This window comes from Sus scrofa, chromosome 17, assembly GCF_054392235.1.
Source record: "Sus scrofa isolate SSC_HxYL_T2T_F1_AM1 chromosome 17, Sscrofa_HxYL_maternal_Yorkshire_Landrace_v2.0, whole genome shotgun sequence".
NCBI lineage: Eukaryota > Metazoa > Chordata > Mammalia > Artiodactyla > Suidae > Sus > Sus scrofa.
Window position 1 is genome coordinate 67691713 of NC_139399.1, and position 15363 is coordinate 67707075.

General features: G+C 50.7%; 3 protein-coding genes across 38 annotated transcripts in view; 1 reads left to right on the top strand and 2 right to left on the bottom strand.

Moving 5' to 3' along the window:
- The window catches only part of SYCP2 (synaptonemal complex protein 2), an 85742-nt gene extending 83324 nt beyond the window's left edge, over positions 1-2418 (bottom strand). For all 12 annotated transcript variants that reach the window (XM_085003156.1, XM_085003151.1, XM_085003147.1 and 9 more), the window contains exon 1: positions 2325-2418. The gene's annotated coding sequence lies outside the window, so the exon portion shown is untranslated. The remainder of the gene's footprint in view (positions 1-2324) is intronic.
- Positions 1417-15363, top strand: FAM217B (family with sequence similarity 217 member B). 25 transcript variants are annotated; one of them, XM_085003173.1, is made up of 6 exons: positions 2231-2602; positions 5411-5533; positions 9470-9581; positions 9698-9783; positions 10766-10868; positions 11160-15363. In XM_085003173.1, exon 6 carries the CDS (start codon positions 11164-11166, stop codon positions 12304-12306), a length of 1143 nt encoding a protein of 380 aa, XP_084859299.1. In that variant the 5' UTR covers positions 2231-2602; positions 5411-5533; positions 9470-9581; positions 9698-9783; positions 10766-10868; positions 11160-11163; the 3' UTR covers positions 12307-15363. The 25 variants fall into 25 exon arrangements, 17 of the variants coding, with proteins under 17 accessions (XP_084859293.1, XP_084859291.1, XP_084859292.1 ...); XR_014831966.1 differs by having other exon boundaries at positions 2536-2602; positions 10766-13593; positions 14224-15363; XR_014831967.1 differs by lacking the exons at positions 2231-2602; positions 5411-5533 and adding an exon at positions 7804-7930 and having other exon boundaries at positions 11160-13593; positions 14224-15363.
- Positions 4238-7839, bottom strand: PPP1R3D (protein phosphatase 1 regulatory subunit 3D). Its single transcript, XM_003134506.5, has one exon. The coding sequence runs from the start codon at positions 7338-7340 to the stop codon at positions 6441-6443; it is 900 nt and encodes a 299-aa protein (XP_003134554.1). The 5' UTR covers positions 7341-7839; the 3' UTR covers positions 4238-6440.

The window sequence follows — 15363 nt, forward strand, 5'->3', positions numbered from 1 at the left end:
TAAATCTAGATAACCAGGTGAACACCATAAGAACTATTTACAATTAGATGGCAAGCAAAGACTAGAATAGTGACTATGTATTCTTATAAAAACGTTTAAGAAGATTTATTCAAAAATAAATTTCAGTGTTCGGACTTTGCTAAAATGAAGTTTATGAAAATATGTACTAATTTATGAATTACATAGGTCATTATTACTTATCCAAAATTTCACCAGTCCGTCATCAGAGATCCATAATAAATGAATTCAGTTATCTTTGATATTTTGCCAATACTCAGTCATAAGAATATTAGCTTCACACATTTTCTATTTTGCTGTAATTAAGGTGCTTGTGTGAAACTGAAGACTAGAACATTTTATTTCACAAATTGAAAACTTGATTAAAAAGTGTAAGTACCTAAAATATTTTTAGGGGCCTCTGCTGAACCTTCCTAGGGTCAGCAACTGTTGGGGCAGGCCTGCCTATGACATTATGCTGTCCTGTGTCACAGCAAAAACAATTTAAATTTTAAATGTAATTTACAAAGTACTCTGAGACTTGGAATACAGCACAGAAGAATTACTTGCGGCCAAGAGGCACATAAAGCTAATGAGATAGTTTAATTCCTGGTCTACTTTTGCACAAGAAGTCAGTCAAAGAAAGGTAAAACTAATTAGTATCTACACAGGCAGATTTTTTTTTGTAAGTAAGCAAACTAAACTGAACAATCCAGTGACTCATCCCTCCCTTCTCGGTTTTAACAGGGCCAAAATTTCAGTACTATCCATTAAACAACTGAGGCGGAAGGCTGTCTAGACAGAAACATTAGCATACACTTATCTTTGCATCATCATGAGTAGACAATTTAAAATAACTTTATGTATCTTAAGGTTTTGCAAAATAAGACTTTTCAGTTTTTTATTTCCCGGTAAAAATAGTCTTGTCCCTTAAAAGATTGTTGCTGTCTAATGACTTCCCTATTTTTTCCTTTCCATATCAAACTTGTTAAACTCACGCACATGTCTGTAGTTACTGATTCAAACTACACTGAGTCCTAGACACAAGCCTTCATTACGACTGCAATGACTTAACTTTCCCTCTGGACTGTTGTCAGCCTGCTCTAGTTTTGCTAATGAACAATAGAGAGCAGCTGCCGGCTTCACCATCCTTCCACCCACATTCCTGCCTTTTAAGGACTTTTACTGGCCAAAACCAAAGGAAAAAGGCGGGGGGAAGGAAAAAAAAAAGAAACAGAAACAAAACACCTAGAGTGTGACAGAAAAATTTCTTACAGACCATGAGAAGCACCCTACTTCTGGATCGGAGGCAATTCTCGGAGAAAAGGGCTAGGGGCAGATTTTAATGCTAATTAAACTAAGGAGGAGAAAAAAAAATCAACAAAAGTCTTTATTAGGTTGTATGTCCCAGAACAAGATGCAGCAGAACGACCCGAAGAAACACAGCATAGAAAAATACCTTTTGGGGGGGGGGGGGCCTCCGCGTGCGTGTGTGCGTGTTGGGGGCACTGCGCCCCAATCTACTTACAGGCAAAACGGACTTCGTGAAAAGATGAATGTGCATATGCAAGCGGATAAAAGGAGCAAGGTTTCAAAAACGCCCCACACCCTGGCAGACACCCTGGCAGACAGGGAAGGCGTCCGCCTCGAACGCGCACCGGCAGCGCTCGCCAGCCCGAGCCCGCTCCTCCGCGGCAGCAGGCATCTACCGCTCAGGTGAAGCCGGAGACCGGCCGCCGCGAGGTGAGGCCCAAACGCCGCCTTCTCCCATCACCCCCAAAGCGCGAACACGAGCCGTCTCACACCACCCCTGCGCCGGCCTCGCCCGCGAACCCCGGCACACAGACCCGCTTCTTTCTTCTCCCCCCGGGGCCGTGACTCGGGACACTCGGGAGAGACCCCAGGTCACACGGGCCGGGGGCGGGTGCTCCGCGCTCCCCCCGAGGCCCCCACCGCGGCGCGGCCCCGAGTTTACCGAGCGAGGCCCCGGGGGCGGGGGAGGGCCGGAGACCCCGGCCCGCGCCTCCGCCCGCCTCGCCGCCAAGATTCTGGTTCCGGTCAGTCCTCGCGTCCTCGGTCATCCCCGCCCGAGGACACCGGCCGCCCGAGCGTCCAGTGGGACACCCCCCACCCCGGCCCCTGCCCCGCCCGCCGCACGCCCAGCCGTTGTCCGACCCCCTCAGCCCCGAAGGCGCCGCCCGGCCGTTTCTCCAACGGCTGTGCCTCAACGGTCGGGAGGTCGCTCGCTCTGCCGCCCTCCGAGGCCCGGCTGACACCGCTGCTCCCCGCCACCCCCCGCCCCGCCCCGCCCGGACGCCTGGCACAACCTGCCGGCCGAAGGAAGGCTCCGCGGGGAGCCCCGGCACCCGCCGCTGCCGCCGCTGCCACCCGGCGTCAGGTCTCCGCGGCTCCGCGATCTCTGAGGCACCTCAAGCGGCCGCGGGAAGGCGGGAAGCACGCGTCCAATCGGCGTCGCGTGCGGCCGGCGCTGCGTCTAATCAGCGCCGCCGGCCCGGCAGCGCCCCGCCCCTCGCACCCGCGCCGGCGTCGGGGTCGCCCGAGGCGGAGCCAGGGGTGCTGAGATGGGCGCGGCTCGGGGCCTCAGGTACGTGGGCGGCCGCGCCCAGGACTGACACTGACCCTGACCCCTGACCCCTGACCCCACTCGGCAGGCGCCCTGCCGCGAAGCCCTCCCCGCTCCGACGCGCCACGAAAGGCGGCGCCAGGGCCCCTCCCCTGCCGCGCCTCCCTTCACGCGGTGCGGACGTGACTGAGGAGCCGTCTTGCCCTGAGGACGTAAACCGGAAGGGCCGGCAGGCGCCGGCGGGCCCGAGGAGACCCCCAGGCAGGACCGCTCGGGAGGGCAGGACGGGGCCGCGTAGATACGGGGAACCCGCCGAACCTGCGAGCACAGGAATGGTCAGACTCCCCTGAGCGAGGCCCCCGCTGCGGGCCAGCAGAGGGCAGCAGAGCCACGCCGGGCCGCTCCCCGCTGACCGCAGGCCGGACCGAGGCTCCGGCCCGGCCCCGCCCCAAGGTGGCCCCGCCCCTCTGCCGGCCCCGCCTGGCCACGCCCGCTCGCCCCCAACACACCTATCCAGCCTTGCTCTGCTAGGCCCTTGCTTGCCAGGGTCTCCCAGAAGCAGGTGCGACGGCTGCTGCTCTCATTCGCTTGGACCCCAGCGTCCTGGTGGACAGAGGGCTGAGGTCGTCTAGGCTTGACAGTGAGCAGAATCATCAAGTGTATTCCCAGGCTTTTTAGACTGTTTTGATTTAAAGTATCAGTTTAAAGGATAAAAGCAATGGATGTTTCTTGTGTAAAATATGCAAGCAATTCAGAAATTACAGCAGACAAATACGTCGAAAATTAAAAGTAGTGTTTTCTTATCTTGCCACTTTTTAGCAGAGAGAAGACAAACGTTAGAGCCCTTTTTAGTGTTTTACATGCTCAGAAAGCCCAAGGATTTTTTAGTAAACATCACTAAACTACCACAGGGGAGGAAACATCATTTTAATTTTATTTGAATTGTTTTGAAATAGGTTTTTAGGTTGTGATGTTAGATGGAAAACCTTATCAATTATCATCCAAATGGGCTTTCAGTTAAATTTGACAGGCTCTGACTGGGAGCATCCCATCACATAATAGAGAGAGGCTGGGCTTCGTGTAGCTCACTCTGCTACTTAGCAGCTGTGGAACTTTAGGCGAATTACTTAAACCTCTCTGTGCTTCATTCTTTTCAGCTAAGAAAATGGGAATTTTATCTACCAGGCAGTGCAATTTTCAGAATTAAATGAAATCGCATACATACAGCACCTAGCATTGTAGGCAAGCAGAAAAGAGAGGACACAGTGAGTGGTAATTTCCTTTCCCTGGGTTCAAGGCTTTGCAATTGAGTGAGGGTCACAGTCCTGGGAGAGGCAGATGCACACAAATTATTCCATACATGGGATTCAATAAGTACCAAGTACAATAACTATCCCATCCCCTAAGTGCCCCTAAAGCGTTCCTCATATGTAATACTGATCTGGCATAAAAGAGGGTATTTCAGTTTCTCAAACGCAACTGTGTTTCTGAAGCTGAGGTGCCATCATACAATGTATTTATTTTGGCAAGATGCTTAATGTGACAGCATTTTAGGAAGGATATGCGACCTATGTGTGAAATGATTTAAACAATCGACGTTTCTAAAGCCTTGTTTCAGTAATTAGACCACAAGAAAAACACACTTCAACTAACAACTTGTGCGTATATATACTTTAATATTTAGGCTTAGGTGAAGTCATCTTAAAAGCCAGACATTAAAATATGTTTGGGGAGACAACCCAACAATTGCACAAAATTTGAAAAACCAGGCCACATAAGTGTGTTTTCAGGTCTGAAAATCTCCTTAAGCTGTTCCACTGCTCCTTGATCAACTAGGCAGATATGTTTAAGCTTTAACATTTTTAAATGTTGATCCTTTTTTTCAAAGGCACGTTGAGGTTCTCTTAATATTGAAGATATAACATTTATTTCATACTCTGTGACCAGAACCTTTTTGACACGAGATCTTCAGGTGGATTATAAGGTTCTCTACATGACTTTACAACACATGCGCCAGCACTAGCTCACACCTGAATGCTCTGGACAAGCGCCTTGCACGCTGGGCCAGGATCCAGGGCACAGCAGCCAAGGCCCTCACAGACTTGCTGACCTAACTGGACAGTTAGTTAAATAGCAGGAAATGGAACCAGGCTTCTCTCCCTCTTGCATGCCAATGTAGTACACAGTGCTAAGAGGCAATGACTGTTCAATTTAGTCACAATATTTCAAATAAAAATTCAGTATTTTTAGACCAGAAGTTACCAAAGAAAGTCATCCCTGTTGTTGGAATCAAAACACAAGTTTCAATTATATATATATATATATAATCAGTTAAAAGGCAAAACTCATCCTTTACACCTATTTGCCAAATGGCAACAAGCATTCAAAAATTTAGAGTTAATTCACTGGTGACACCTAACACAACATGGATCACATGGTTTCAACTGTACCAGAAGCCAACTTCCAAGTTGGAAACCGTGTCCATCTTAGCTGGGTTTTCACACCTCAGTGCTAGCACCTGCTGTCAGGACTATCACTCAGGACCCAAAAAATCATGAGCCCCTCCCAGAGAGTTTTAAGTCATTGCGGCACCCTGCAGGGGACAAAGGTCTTGACTTCTTGGTTGAAATTTTTTTTTTTTTTTTTTTTTTTTTTACAAAAAGCATTTAATGTTTTAAAACTGGGAAACAAGTTCAGATAATGTAATAAAATTTTCTATCTGAAGGCACAAAGAATACAGTTGGCAGGTAGCTGGTAAAACCAGGCACATACAAATCTAATTTAAAATGATTAAAAAGCATAAATATTTGTGTATTGTTTTTCCTCCAGTGCTCTGTCTATTGCTGAAAATACCTGCTAGTTCCACTCGGTAACGTGTCTTCTGAAAGATGACTGCTGGAACCTTTGACACTTAAGAAGACATAAACAGAGTCACCTTTTATCATCAAAAAGGTAATTGCAAAGGGCATCCTTGCCTGAAATTCTACAGAGTTGCCTAAAAATTGAAATAACTTAAGGCAGAATTTCTTTAAATGTGTAGGTAGTTCAAACCTATACAGAATGGCCTGATAAAGTGCAGATCATAATTATCAAACACATAACAAGAAAAAATACATTAAGTGAGAGGAGAGACTGCAGAAGGGATATCTTGCTAGTTACAAGTTTTAAACATGTTCCTTCTTCTCGGCTGCTGGTGTAGGAGACACACAGCCTAACCAGGGCAGCCTGAACTCCCAGGAATGGTTGTATGATGACGGATGAAGCATAAATTTCTTGCCTATTAATAGTTTCCCGGCTGTTAGAAGCCTACAGATATTGGCAAGCAAATGTGATCTCGGGTTTTCCGTGTCCCGGGTCGGGAATGCCTTGAGGGACCACGATGGGGTCACACTGTGCATGCTGTTTACAGTGAGCACAAACACACAACCGGACGTTTTCTTAGCTTACTAAATCCAGAATATTCCCGAGAAGGCATCCACTCAGGTAAAAGGTCCCAGCATCACAATGATAACAGTAGCTGCATTCACGGAGATCCAATTAGGACACATGCAAAAGCCACAGGCTTTCCCAGCGGGGAGACGCAGGCCTTTCCAAGAACACCCTGGGATGGGCCGACGCACCCATGCATCTACTCACCCAGCACCCCACCCCAGCACAGGCTCGGCCTTCTGGAACCTGAGGCTACTTTTTAGACCATAAACGTTGCAGGTGGGACAGGACAGGCCACTGCCAGCACACCTTGCAGCGGGAAGTGAGCTTCCAGGAGCTCGGGTTGGGGAAGGGGTGTGAGGGAGGAGCACCACCCGGATGCCAGCGTGCTGCTAGGAAGTGCCCGCCGGGGCGGCCTGCGCGCGGAGGCTCAGATGAAGTGGATCCAGCTCTCCTCGCACTCCCCGCGTGGCATGTGCAGGGCGTGGTTTCGGCACGTGAGGCTGTAGTCTCGGCCGTCGTTGTTGTCCCAGTACTCGGCGCCCGCCACGCGGTAGCGCAGCGCGAAGTGCACGCGGGAGCCGAGCGCTAGCAGGAAGGGTGGGACCGGGAAGCCGAAGGCGAAGACGTCCTCGGCGCCCTCAGCGCCCGCCGGCCCGCGCCACCTCGCCCCCGCCTCGTGCGCACTCTGCCAGTCCGAGAAGGTGTAGCGCACGGCCACCTGCTTCTCGAAGGCCACGTTGCGCACGCGCACGGTACCGCTGATGCCCAGGTCCGAGCAGGTGACGCGCTCCAGGCACACGAGCTGCCGCCCCAGGCGCTCTCCGAAATCCGGGGCCTCGACGGGCGGCGGGAAGTCGGGCACCAGGCACTGCAGGGTGAACTCCAGGTCCTGACTGCTGCAGCACAGGTCCGAGTTGATGGCGAGCCGGGACAGCACGTGCAGGGGCACCGACGGGTCGTCGCCCGCGTTGAACACCTTGACCTGCGCCAGCTCCAGGCCCAGCGCGTCGGCGAAGCGCACGCGGTGCTGCCGGCTGCAGCCCGGCCGGCACGCAGCGCCCGGCGCGCCCGCGCCCTTCTGGCGGCGCTCGGGCGAACTGGGCAGCGAGCGCGCCCGCCGCAGGATGATGGGCCGCAGGCGGGGGTCGCAGCCGGACGGCGGCGTTGGTGGCGGCGGCGCGCGGCCCGGGCTACCGGGGGGCCTGCAGGGCCTCGGCTCCGGGGCCGCACCTCCGTACAGGTCCGAGAGGCAGCTGAGGCTCCGCGGGGCGGGCTTCCGGAACGCCGGGGCGGCGGGGGGGACCGCCGAGCCCGGGTCTCCGGACATGGCCCGGCCGGCCGTCGGGCGATGGGGAGGCGGAACCGAGGGGCAGCCTCCCGACCTCGCGTCCGCTTCCTCGGTGTCCCGGGCCGTGCTCAGCCCCCGGGAGTGTCCGCCGGAACTGCACCCTGCAGGACACCCAGTGGGGCCGCCGCGCCCTCCCCTCGTCGGCCACCTCGCCCCTCGGGTCCTCGCCCAGGTCTTCCGCTTTCGGCAGCAAATAAAGAGCCGGTTTCAGGAGATGAGAGCTTCCTCCGGTGGAAGCCTTTCGGGGCCTCCGCGGAGCGCAGGGTGGCGCCTGCCTTCTGCTTCCTCCGAGGTGCCCGGGCCAAGGCGGTGTCCGCCCAGCGGCCCCTCCCACCCCGGGCCGCGGCGTTACTTACATGGCTGCAACTTGTCGGGAGCAACTTCCCGGCGAGCCTCCGCCCCGCCCCTCGTGACGCCGCCCGCGCGCGGACTCCCGCCGCCCGAGCGCCGCCGCCGCCGCCGCCGCCGCCCGCGCCCCTGCCGCAGCGCGCCGCGGTCCGGCCTCCCGCCCAGGCGCAGGGAAGGAAGGCCAGCGGCCTCGTCACGTGTCCCGGGTGATCGCGAAACAGGTCTGGTCAATTTCTGTCTGCGTCTGCCTGGCCCGCGCGCCGATCGATCGTAGATCCGCGTCTGCACAAACAGAGGACGAGGAAAACGCATGCTGCGGATCCTCGGATTTCTGGGTTAATGGGGGCGGGGGAGGGGATGCAAAACCTGGCCTTTCCAGGAGCTGGTCTTCAGGGGGATTTTAAGCCTGGCTGGCCAGTTCTTTGGATATTTGCACTACAACCGGGACCCTCGGCCAGAAGGAGCCTGGCTGCGCACAGAAGGTCCTGTCCCCACGTCACCCACAATGCTTTGCCGCCCGGGACCCGCCAGCCCAATCCCTGGGGTGGGAGGGGGCGGTGCTGCTGCAGTGTCTTGGCCCCCTGCCAGAGAGGAAGATGTGGGAACCAGAGTTCATACCCTGCGGTGAATTATGCAGTTGCCCTTAAGCAGCCTCTAGCCAGAATTTATTTTTGTTGCCAGAATCTCCGACTTACAGCTTTGCGAGCCTGAGCATCCTTAGGGACCCTACGGGCGGTCGTCTCTTCTTTCACTCAGTAACTGCACAGAACAGGCCACAGCAGAGGGTATAAAGCTTGCCAGGTGAAATGATGTGAAGATGGAAGTGCACTTTCTAGAGAGCGTTCTAGCGGCTTCCTGTACTGTCCAGAGGGACAAAGCAGAAAGAAAACCAAACTAATGAAGGAGGGTTGGTAACGAACATTTTCTACATCTAAAACCCATCAAGCCGATGACCGTATAATTCATTCACTGGGAGCACCCACCCGTGATTTTCATTACCATCATATGTGCACGGAGTAAAATGACACACCTGCTTATTTGGGAAAATAATACACCAAAGTTTTAGGAAGTAATTAAAAATCTTCTATAACCCCGCCTCTTTTTTCCATTTTTCAGAGGCAGGGATATTATGGAACAAACACACACGGCTTCACGTTCAAATGGGGTGCTTTTAGTACACCACTCAAAATAAGAGCCCAAGAGCAGCCTTGAGTGGTATGAGTCCATATGATATCATAGTATGTGACATGTAATAAGACACTGGTAACCTTTTCATGGATTGATGTGATAGTGAAGGCTAGAGAACTGAGAGGGAGCCTCCCCGGTAGCACTTAAGCTCCATGAGAGCAGGACCTGTGGGTAACCCTGCTGATTCCTAGGCACTCCTGTAATTATTTGTTGAACCAATGATGGAATGAATGAAGGCATGAATAGATGGATGTGGGAACTTTGGAGTAACACATGGCCCTAATTAGCTCCACGAATTTCCTTAGCAGGTTATTTCCAAGGAGACTGTGTACCTCTGTGTGGGGGGCGGGGGGAGATGGATTCCATTTATAGTCCGTGTGATCTTGTATCTGCAACCACTGTGAAAAACAAACAAGCAAAAAAAAGATGGAACTGTAAATAGAAGGCAATATCCCTCCACCAGTTTTCCAGTACAATTTGAATCTTTGGAAACAAACAAGTAAAACCCAACACAGTACTGATGATAAGACCCTTTGCAATCAGTACTTACCGACACTGTCTGTTGCTTCTAGTTCCGGTGGTGAGGCGTCCTTTCCAAATATAAGAGGAATAAAGAAGTCACTTCCTCAGCTGTCATCACCTTCCAACAGATTGAGCAAGAATATTTCGAGCCCTGCAGAAAAGGTGATGCAGAACTTTGAAGTAAAATCTTCCTCAGATGTGTTGTTTCTGTTTGTTTGCTGTGTGTGTGTGTGTGTGCGCGCGCTCGGGGTATTTATGACCACATGTCTGTTTTTTAGACAGTCCGTCAAACCCTAGATGATGATCAGCCGTGTTATTTTTTCAAGAGAGGGAGTAGGGTGAATGAATCTTATCAGAAAAGCAGGTAAATAGTTTTTTCATATAATTGCTTTATCTTGCAAAAGGCACACTATCTCACTTCTCCCAGACGGAGTATGTGTGGTTGGGGGGGTGGAATCCGTGGATAAGGAATAGACACTTGTCCTTCTCGTCCAGCAGAAATGAGTGGGCAAAGTGATTTTAAACATTTCAGGTTGGTAAAAATTCCAGAGGTCCTAATTCTTGCACCGTTAGCAGCATCCACAATTTGGGGTAAGCCTCTTGATCATCTTTCTATGTTAGCTTCTTTTTATATAAAAAGGATAGTGATAATAACTTTTACGGGTGCACACAGATAGCCGGAGGTAAACCAAAGTTTTAACAACGTTGGTTATGAGTTCTAAATAATGGTGATTCTTTATCCATTTCTTCACCCATTTTTTCAGCATTTATTGGGCACTTGTTTTGCTATTGGCACTGACTTAATCTCCTCCGTGGTTATTAAGAAATGACACATTTTCAAGCAATGGCTTAGTGTGGAACAAACAATCAGACAAAGGAACTGCTGAGGTTTCCACACAGCATGTTTACTACCCACTTTTTGAAACCCTACCTGACTGCTGTCGCTGAGACGTATTATTCATTTGGATAGAATGCTATGTTCCTGGTAAATAAGTCGAAAATATTTTCTACTCTGATGTGAGGTCCTGCCTCAGAATAAATCAGAGGAAGAATCACTTGCTAGCCTGGCAATGCACCATACCCATTCGTAATGTCTGTTTCCCCACCATTCAAAACAGAGCAGCAAACCCGTTCTTTTTACTCATATTGTGTTAAGAGGCACAGGACGGTTTTTATTCCTATCCTTTAAACCACAGCTTACCTGAGTATTTTCTACCTGAAAACACTCTGACAACTATGATCTGCGATGCTTTTACTTGATTTTTTTGTAGGCACAGAATCACCACCAGTCAGCGGTTATGTTCTGTAAAACCTGTATTTCTATCTCTTGTTAACATTTAAAATAGGTACGTAAGAGGAGGCTGTGGACCTGACTTATTCACGTTACTAAACACTGCAGCACGGAACAGAGTGAGGGTCCTCTGAGAGGTTTTTTCCAACGTGCACACAGTAGGTTTAAAGTGGTGATTTGAGCCCTTTAGGGAATGGTAGTGTTTGTCTTAAATACTGCTGTTTGCTGTAAGCAGCATCCACCGTTTCCTTCTGGCCGTGTTCTAGCCTGTCTCCCGAGTGGAGTATTGGGTGGAACATTGCTCCGTGGGGGGTTCAGAGGCCGCGCATTTTCTAAGCCCGGTGAGAGCTGAGCAGCGCACCTGGAGGGTTCTTTTGGTCCCTTTGTTTAATCACAAGCAGGCCGGGTTTTGTCACATGGACCAAGAACTGCAGTTTTATCTCTCGCAGCAACATGAACGCAGGCCCATCTTGGACTAAGGCCCAACATGCAAAGAACCCTGCAAGGCGAAGGCAGAGTAAACCCCAGGGCCCCCCCGGCTCCTCCCAACTGAAAAGCAGCCCCGGCGGAGGGGGTCCCCAGCGGACCGAGGGTAAGCGGAAGGAAGGCACTTCCTCGGGAGGAAACCCCGAAAGGGCTCTGGGGGCCTCGGGGAACAGGTCGTTTCTGGACTTTCCGTCACTGGAAATCATCAAAGGAGATGCTGACGACAGTGACAGTGCCAGCGACCTCTCTGATTCGGAAAGAGTCCCCGTCCTCCCTTCGCCCCTCACGCCTCCCGACCTTCGCCTTCGAGCGGAAGAGATCGACCCGGCTCACGAGCATCTCCGCCCAGGGCAGGGCCCTGCAAAGCCCGACCTCCGCTACCCCGACTTCCTGCCGGCCCCCTTCAACTCCTGGGACCTGCGGGACATGGCTGTGCTGCTGCACTCGGAGCGCAGGGCGGAGGCCGGGCCGAGAGCAGGGGGGCTCCTCGGGAGGTACATCGACAGGCTGGTCCAGCTCGAGTGGCTGCAGATCCAGACCATCCAGTGCGAGAAGGGAAAGGGGCCCAAGGCGAGGCCTCCCACCGCCCCTGGGGCCTCGGGGGCCCTGAAAAGCCCGGGGAGAAGCAAGCTGATGGCCAGCGCTCTGTCCAGGCCTCCGCAGGAAGGGCCTCGGAAGTCAGGCCCTTCAAGAAAGAAAGACCTGCCCCTGGAAGAGGTCCAGCCATCCTGTCGCGCCTTTGAGGCTCCCCCCGCCCCCCTCGATGCGCTCAGCAGCGGCAGGTTATGTTCCCAGAAGCAAAGCCTGAACATGCGGCCGGAGGAGAAGAGGAAGAAACCCAGTAAGAGCTCACAGTTGCAGCCCTGGGACTTGTCCTGCGCGGACAGGGACAGCAGCAGCCCAAAGCTGGAGAGCAAGGGGAACCTCCGCGTCCCCCGGCCGTCGGCAGGGATCCTGGACTCCGCGGACTCCTACAAGGCCTGCAGAGCCCAGGCACACGCGCTCCTTAAGAAGAAGGGGAATGCAAATCACTGTGCCCGTGCCCCTGTGTCCAGCGAGAAGAAGCTCAAAACAAATGGAGTCAAATGTATAAATTCAAATAAGAACTGAGATGATGGACTGCAAGGCCCTGCCGATGCCTCAGTGCTGCAGCTCTTCCTGCAGCCACAGCGCTGGGAATTTTAAGACTCGCTATGGTCACTGACAACGAAGGGGGACTTGGGTCCACCCCTCACCCCCACCCCAGCCCCACAAGGGTTCTTTGCCAGGAAAGGTGTCTTTCAGTAAACGACTCTTTGTGTGGACCGTCTTAAGCCAATGAGAGCCCTTTAGATAAAACTTAGCCAAGGTCTGTGCCGTATAAACGCATCAAGTGAGAGCTCTTCGGGCGAAGTGGGGACGAGACTTCCAAAACCTCAGCCAGGCCGCGGACGGCAGAGGCCACGAGGGTTAGCTCCCCTCTTCATCGCATACACGTACACGAAGAGTGCATTTTGTCTGAATCCTAACTGAAACAGGGCTCTGTGTCCTCGCCCTAAACGATTCAGACAGAAGTTCTGTGCGTGTCACCCCTCGGAGAAGCTTCAACTCTTCCTCAAGTTATGAAGCATCTATTTTGAGCAAAGTCATTTATCACTCAGCTGCCTGCTCTTAAGACAAGGGAATCTAGTGCTTTCATACATTTTCCCTGACATGGGCTTTTAAAAAAAAGCCTGTTAAATTTAGAGGTGGTGGGGGAAGGCCCTGTGTGTATTCCCCAGGCTGAGCTTAAAATAGTGCAGGCTTTGTCCCTCCCTCTGAGCAGGACTGTTGGTGTCTGGAGGGAGGGAAGAAGGGAATGGTTGGCACCCAGAACTCTTGGTATGTGGCTTCTCTGAAGAGGTGTCACAGGAAAACCACCTTTTAGAGTTTGCAGTTGAAGGGCTTATAATCAGCTGTACACACACAGGCCCACTCCGGGTGTCACAGCTGCTACATCACTGGCTCGGGACCTGGGTCCTGCTGTCTATAGTCAAAATAATGACCTGTCTTCATTTGCGAGAGGAGAATTTTCTAATCTTGCTGAGAGCAGAGGAGGGAATGGAAGACGAATAAAGTTTTTCTGGATGTGTTAACATCCTTACCTGGCCCTGTGGCTTCCTGGGGCTTCTCCCTGCTTCTCCTGCTAAGTCACATGTACTTGTTCTGATGCATATGCTGGGAGGTTTCATTTGCTATTGTTGTGAATATCTTTAAAGCCTTCAGTTGACCACTTTTTTTTTTTTTTTTTTTTGGCTGTGCCCGTGACATGTAGAAATTCCGGGATCAGGGATCGAACCTGTACCATAGCAGTGACAATGCCGGACCTTAACCCACTGAGCCACCAGGGAACTCCGTGTGACTACTTCTTGATATACGGTATGTATTAATGACTGCAGCTGATTTTAACTCTTTAAACAATTTTTTACATATATGTTTCTATTTTTTCACTTTTGAGACAAATGGAAAACTTGGCACTTTTCTTTTGAAGGTATTTACTAGTTCCCAGGCTTTTCACCAGCTGCTCAGTGTGTCATCCAAGGCACTTTTAAGTTAACATAAGGACAAAATGCATTTATAAATAATTAATGGGGAAGAGTTCAATATTGAGATCCCATTTTTAAAATCTGATTTTAATCATATTAAACAACATACTAAATTTTTGACGGTCATCTTTTTCTTCGGACTTTATTTCCAGATTTCTGCAGATTCTCTTTTATATTCCTTTTCATACCCCCCAGTGGAGAAAGCCAGTGCTCACAATAAGATCTTATGCCTTTTTATAAAGGAACAAAAGACGTTCCATGGTTTGCAGTTGTATTATAACTTTTGTACTCAGTATTTTGAAAACAGTGCTGCTCTTACTTTTCTGACTGCGGTTCCTGGGGAGGCACCCGTGTGTCCCTTGCTGGCCCTGTCCCAGGAGTGCCGGTGGCTTAGTCCTTCATACGTGGCTGGCACCTCAGGCATGACTTTCTCTGCTCGGTTTTGATGCAGCTCTTTATAAAGTTTCAGGCCAGAGGAGTCTCTGTCCGCACGTTGCACACATATCCGTATCCTCCGAGGCTAAGCCCGCAGGGTGTGGGCCTGCAGGGTGTGGGCCGAGCTGCTGCCTCTCCCATCATGCACCTGTGCAGGCCGGGGTTTTCCTGTCCCGGAGCCGTGAAGAAACAGCCGGGTGACATCGCGGATCTTCCTCGTTCTTTGACTTGAAGTTGACCGCTTCATTCCAGGGAATGGTCAGCGTGTCACGTGTTACGACCGTTTTAAAAGCCTGAAAAAATGACGTTTCTTGTTCACTTTGGGGCCTCGGGTTGGTTTATTGTGATTGGATCAGAGAACCTAATGAATATAGGTTCGCTGCAGAACATAAGCACAATTTTATGTTTTCTGATGCCCACATCTTGGTGCGCTAAATGCTGCATAGGAATCTTGCCATTCAAGCTGGACGGCATGGGAGGGTTGAGTCATAAACTCATGCAGTTCATCAAATCTAAGCCATTGAGTCTTGTGACGTGAGTCATTGTGTTTCTAAGAAGTGCCTTTTCATTTCTGTGGTTGTTTACATACAGTGTTGTATTTAAACCAATTAAAATAATCCAATTAAATAAATGGTAGCAAAAAAAAAACAACCCTCAAGCTTAGAGAATGTAAAAAGAATTGCGTCAGGTGGAAAATGTGTAAAAGCATAAACAATGAACTATAAAAATATCAGTATTAGCTATAGTTGTTTAGGTTTAGACTCTCTCTCAAATCCTTAGTGACTAAATAGGCTGAAGGTTTGTAACTCACTTGGCTAGGGTGGCATTGGTGGCCTTGGTGGACGGGGAGACCGGAGACCGTTTGCAGATTTCTAGCGGTTGTTAGGCCTACTTGGTTAGTTTCCAGAAAAAAAGAATTTCTACCTTCAAGGCTTAAATATTGCCTATTTCCTCTTTCCGTTATGCTCATTTATGTGAATAGTTAAATAAAAATGTAAAACTCTTGGTAGTACTGCATTTCAGAGTAACAGAGAAGCAGTTTTGATCATTTATTGATATACATGTACAGAGCACTATTCAAAATGGCCTGAAAATATTCAGCAGGTTTGTTATTTGCTGTGTGATTATCATAGGCTCGGTTTTGTTTATAATAAAATGATACACTTAA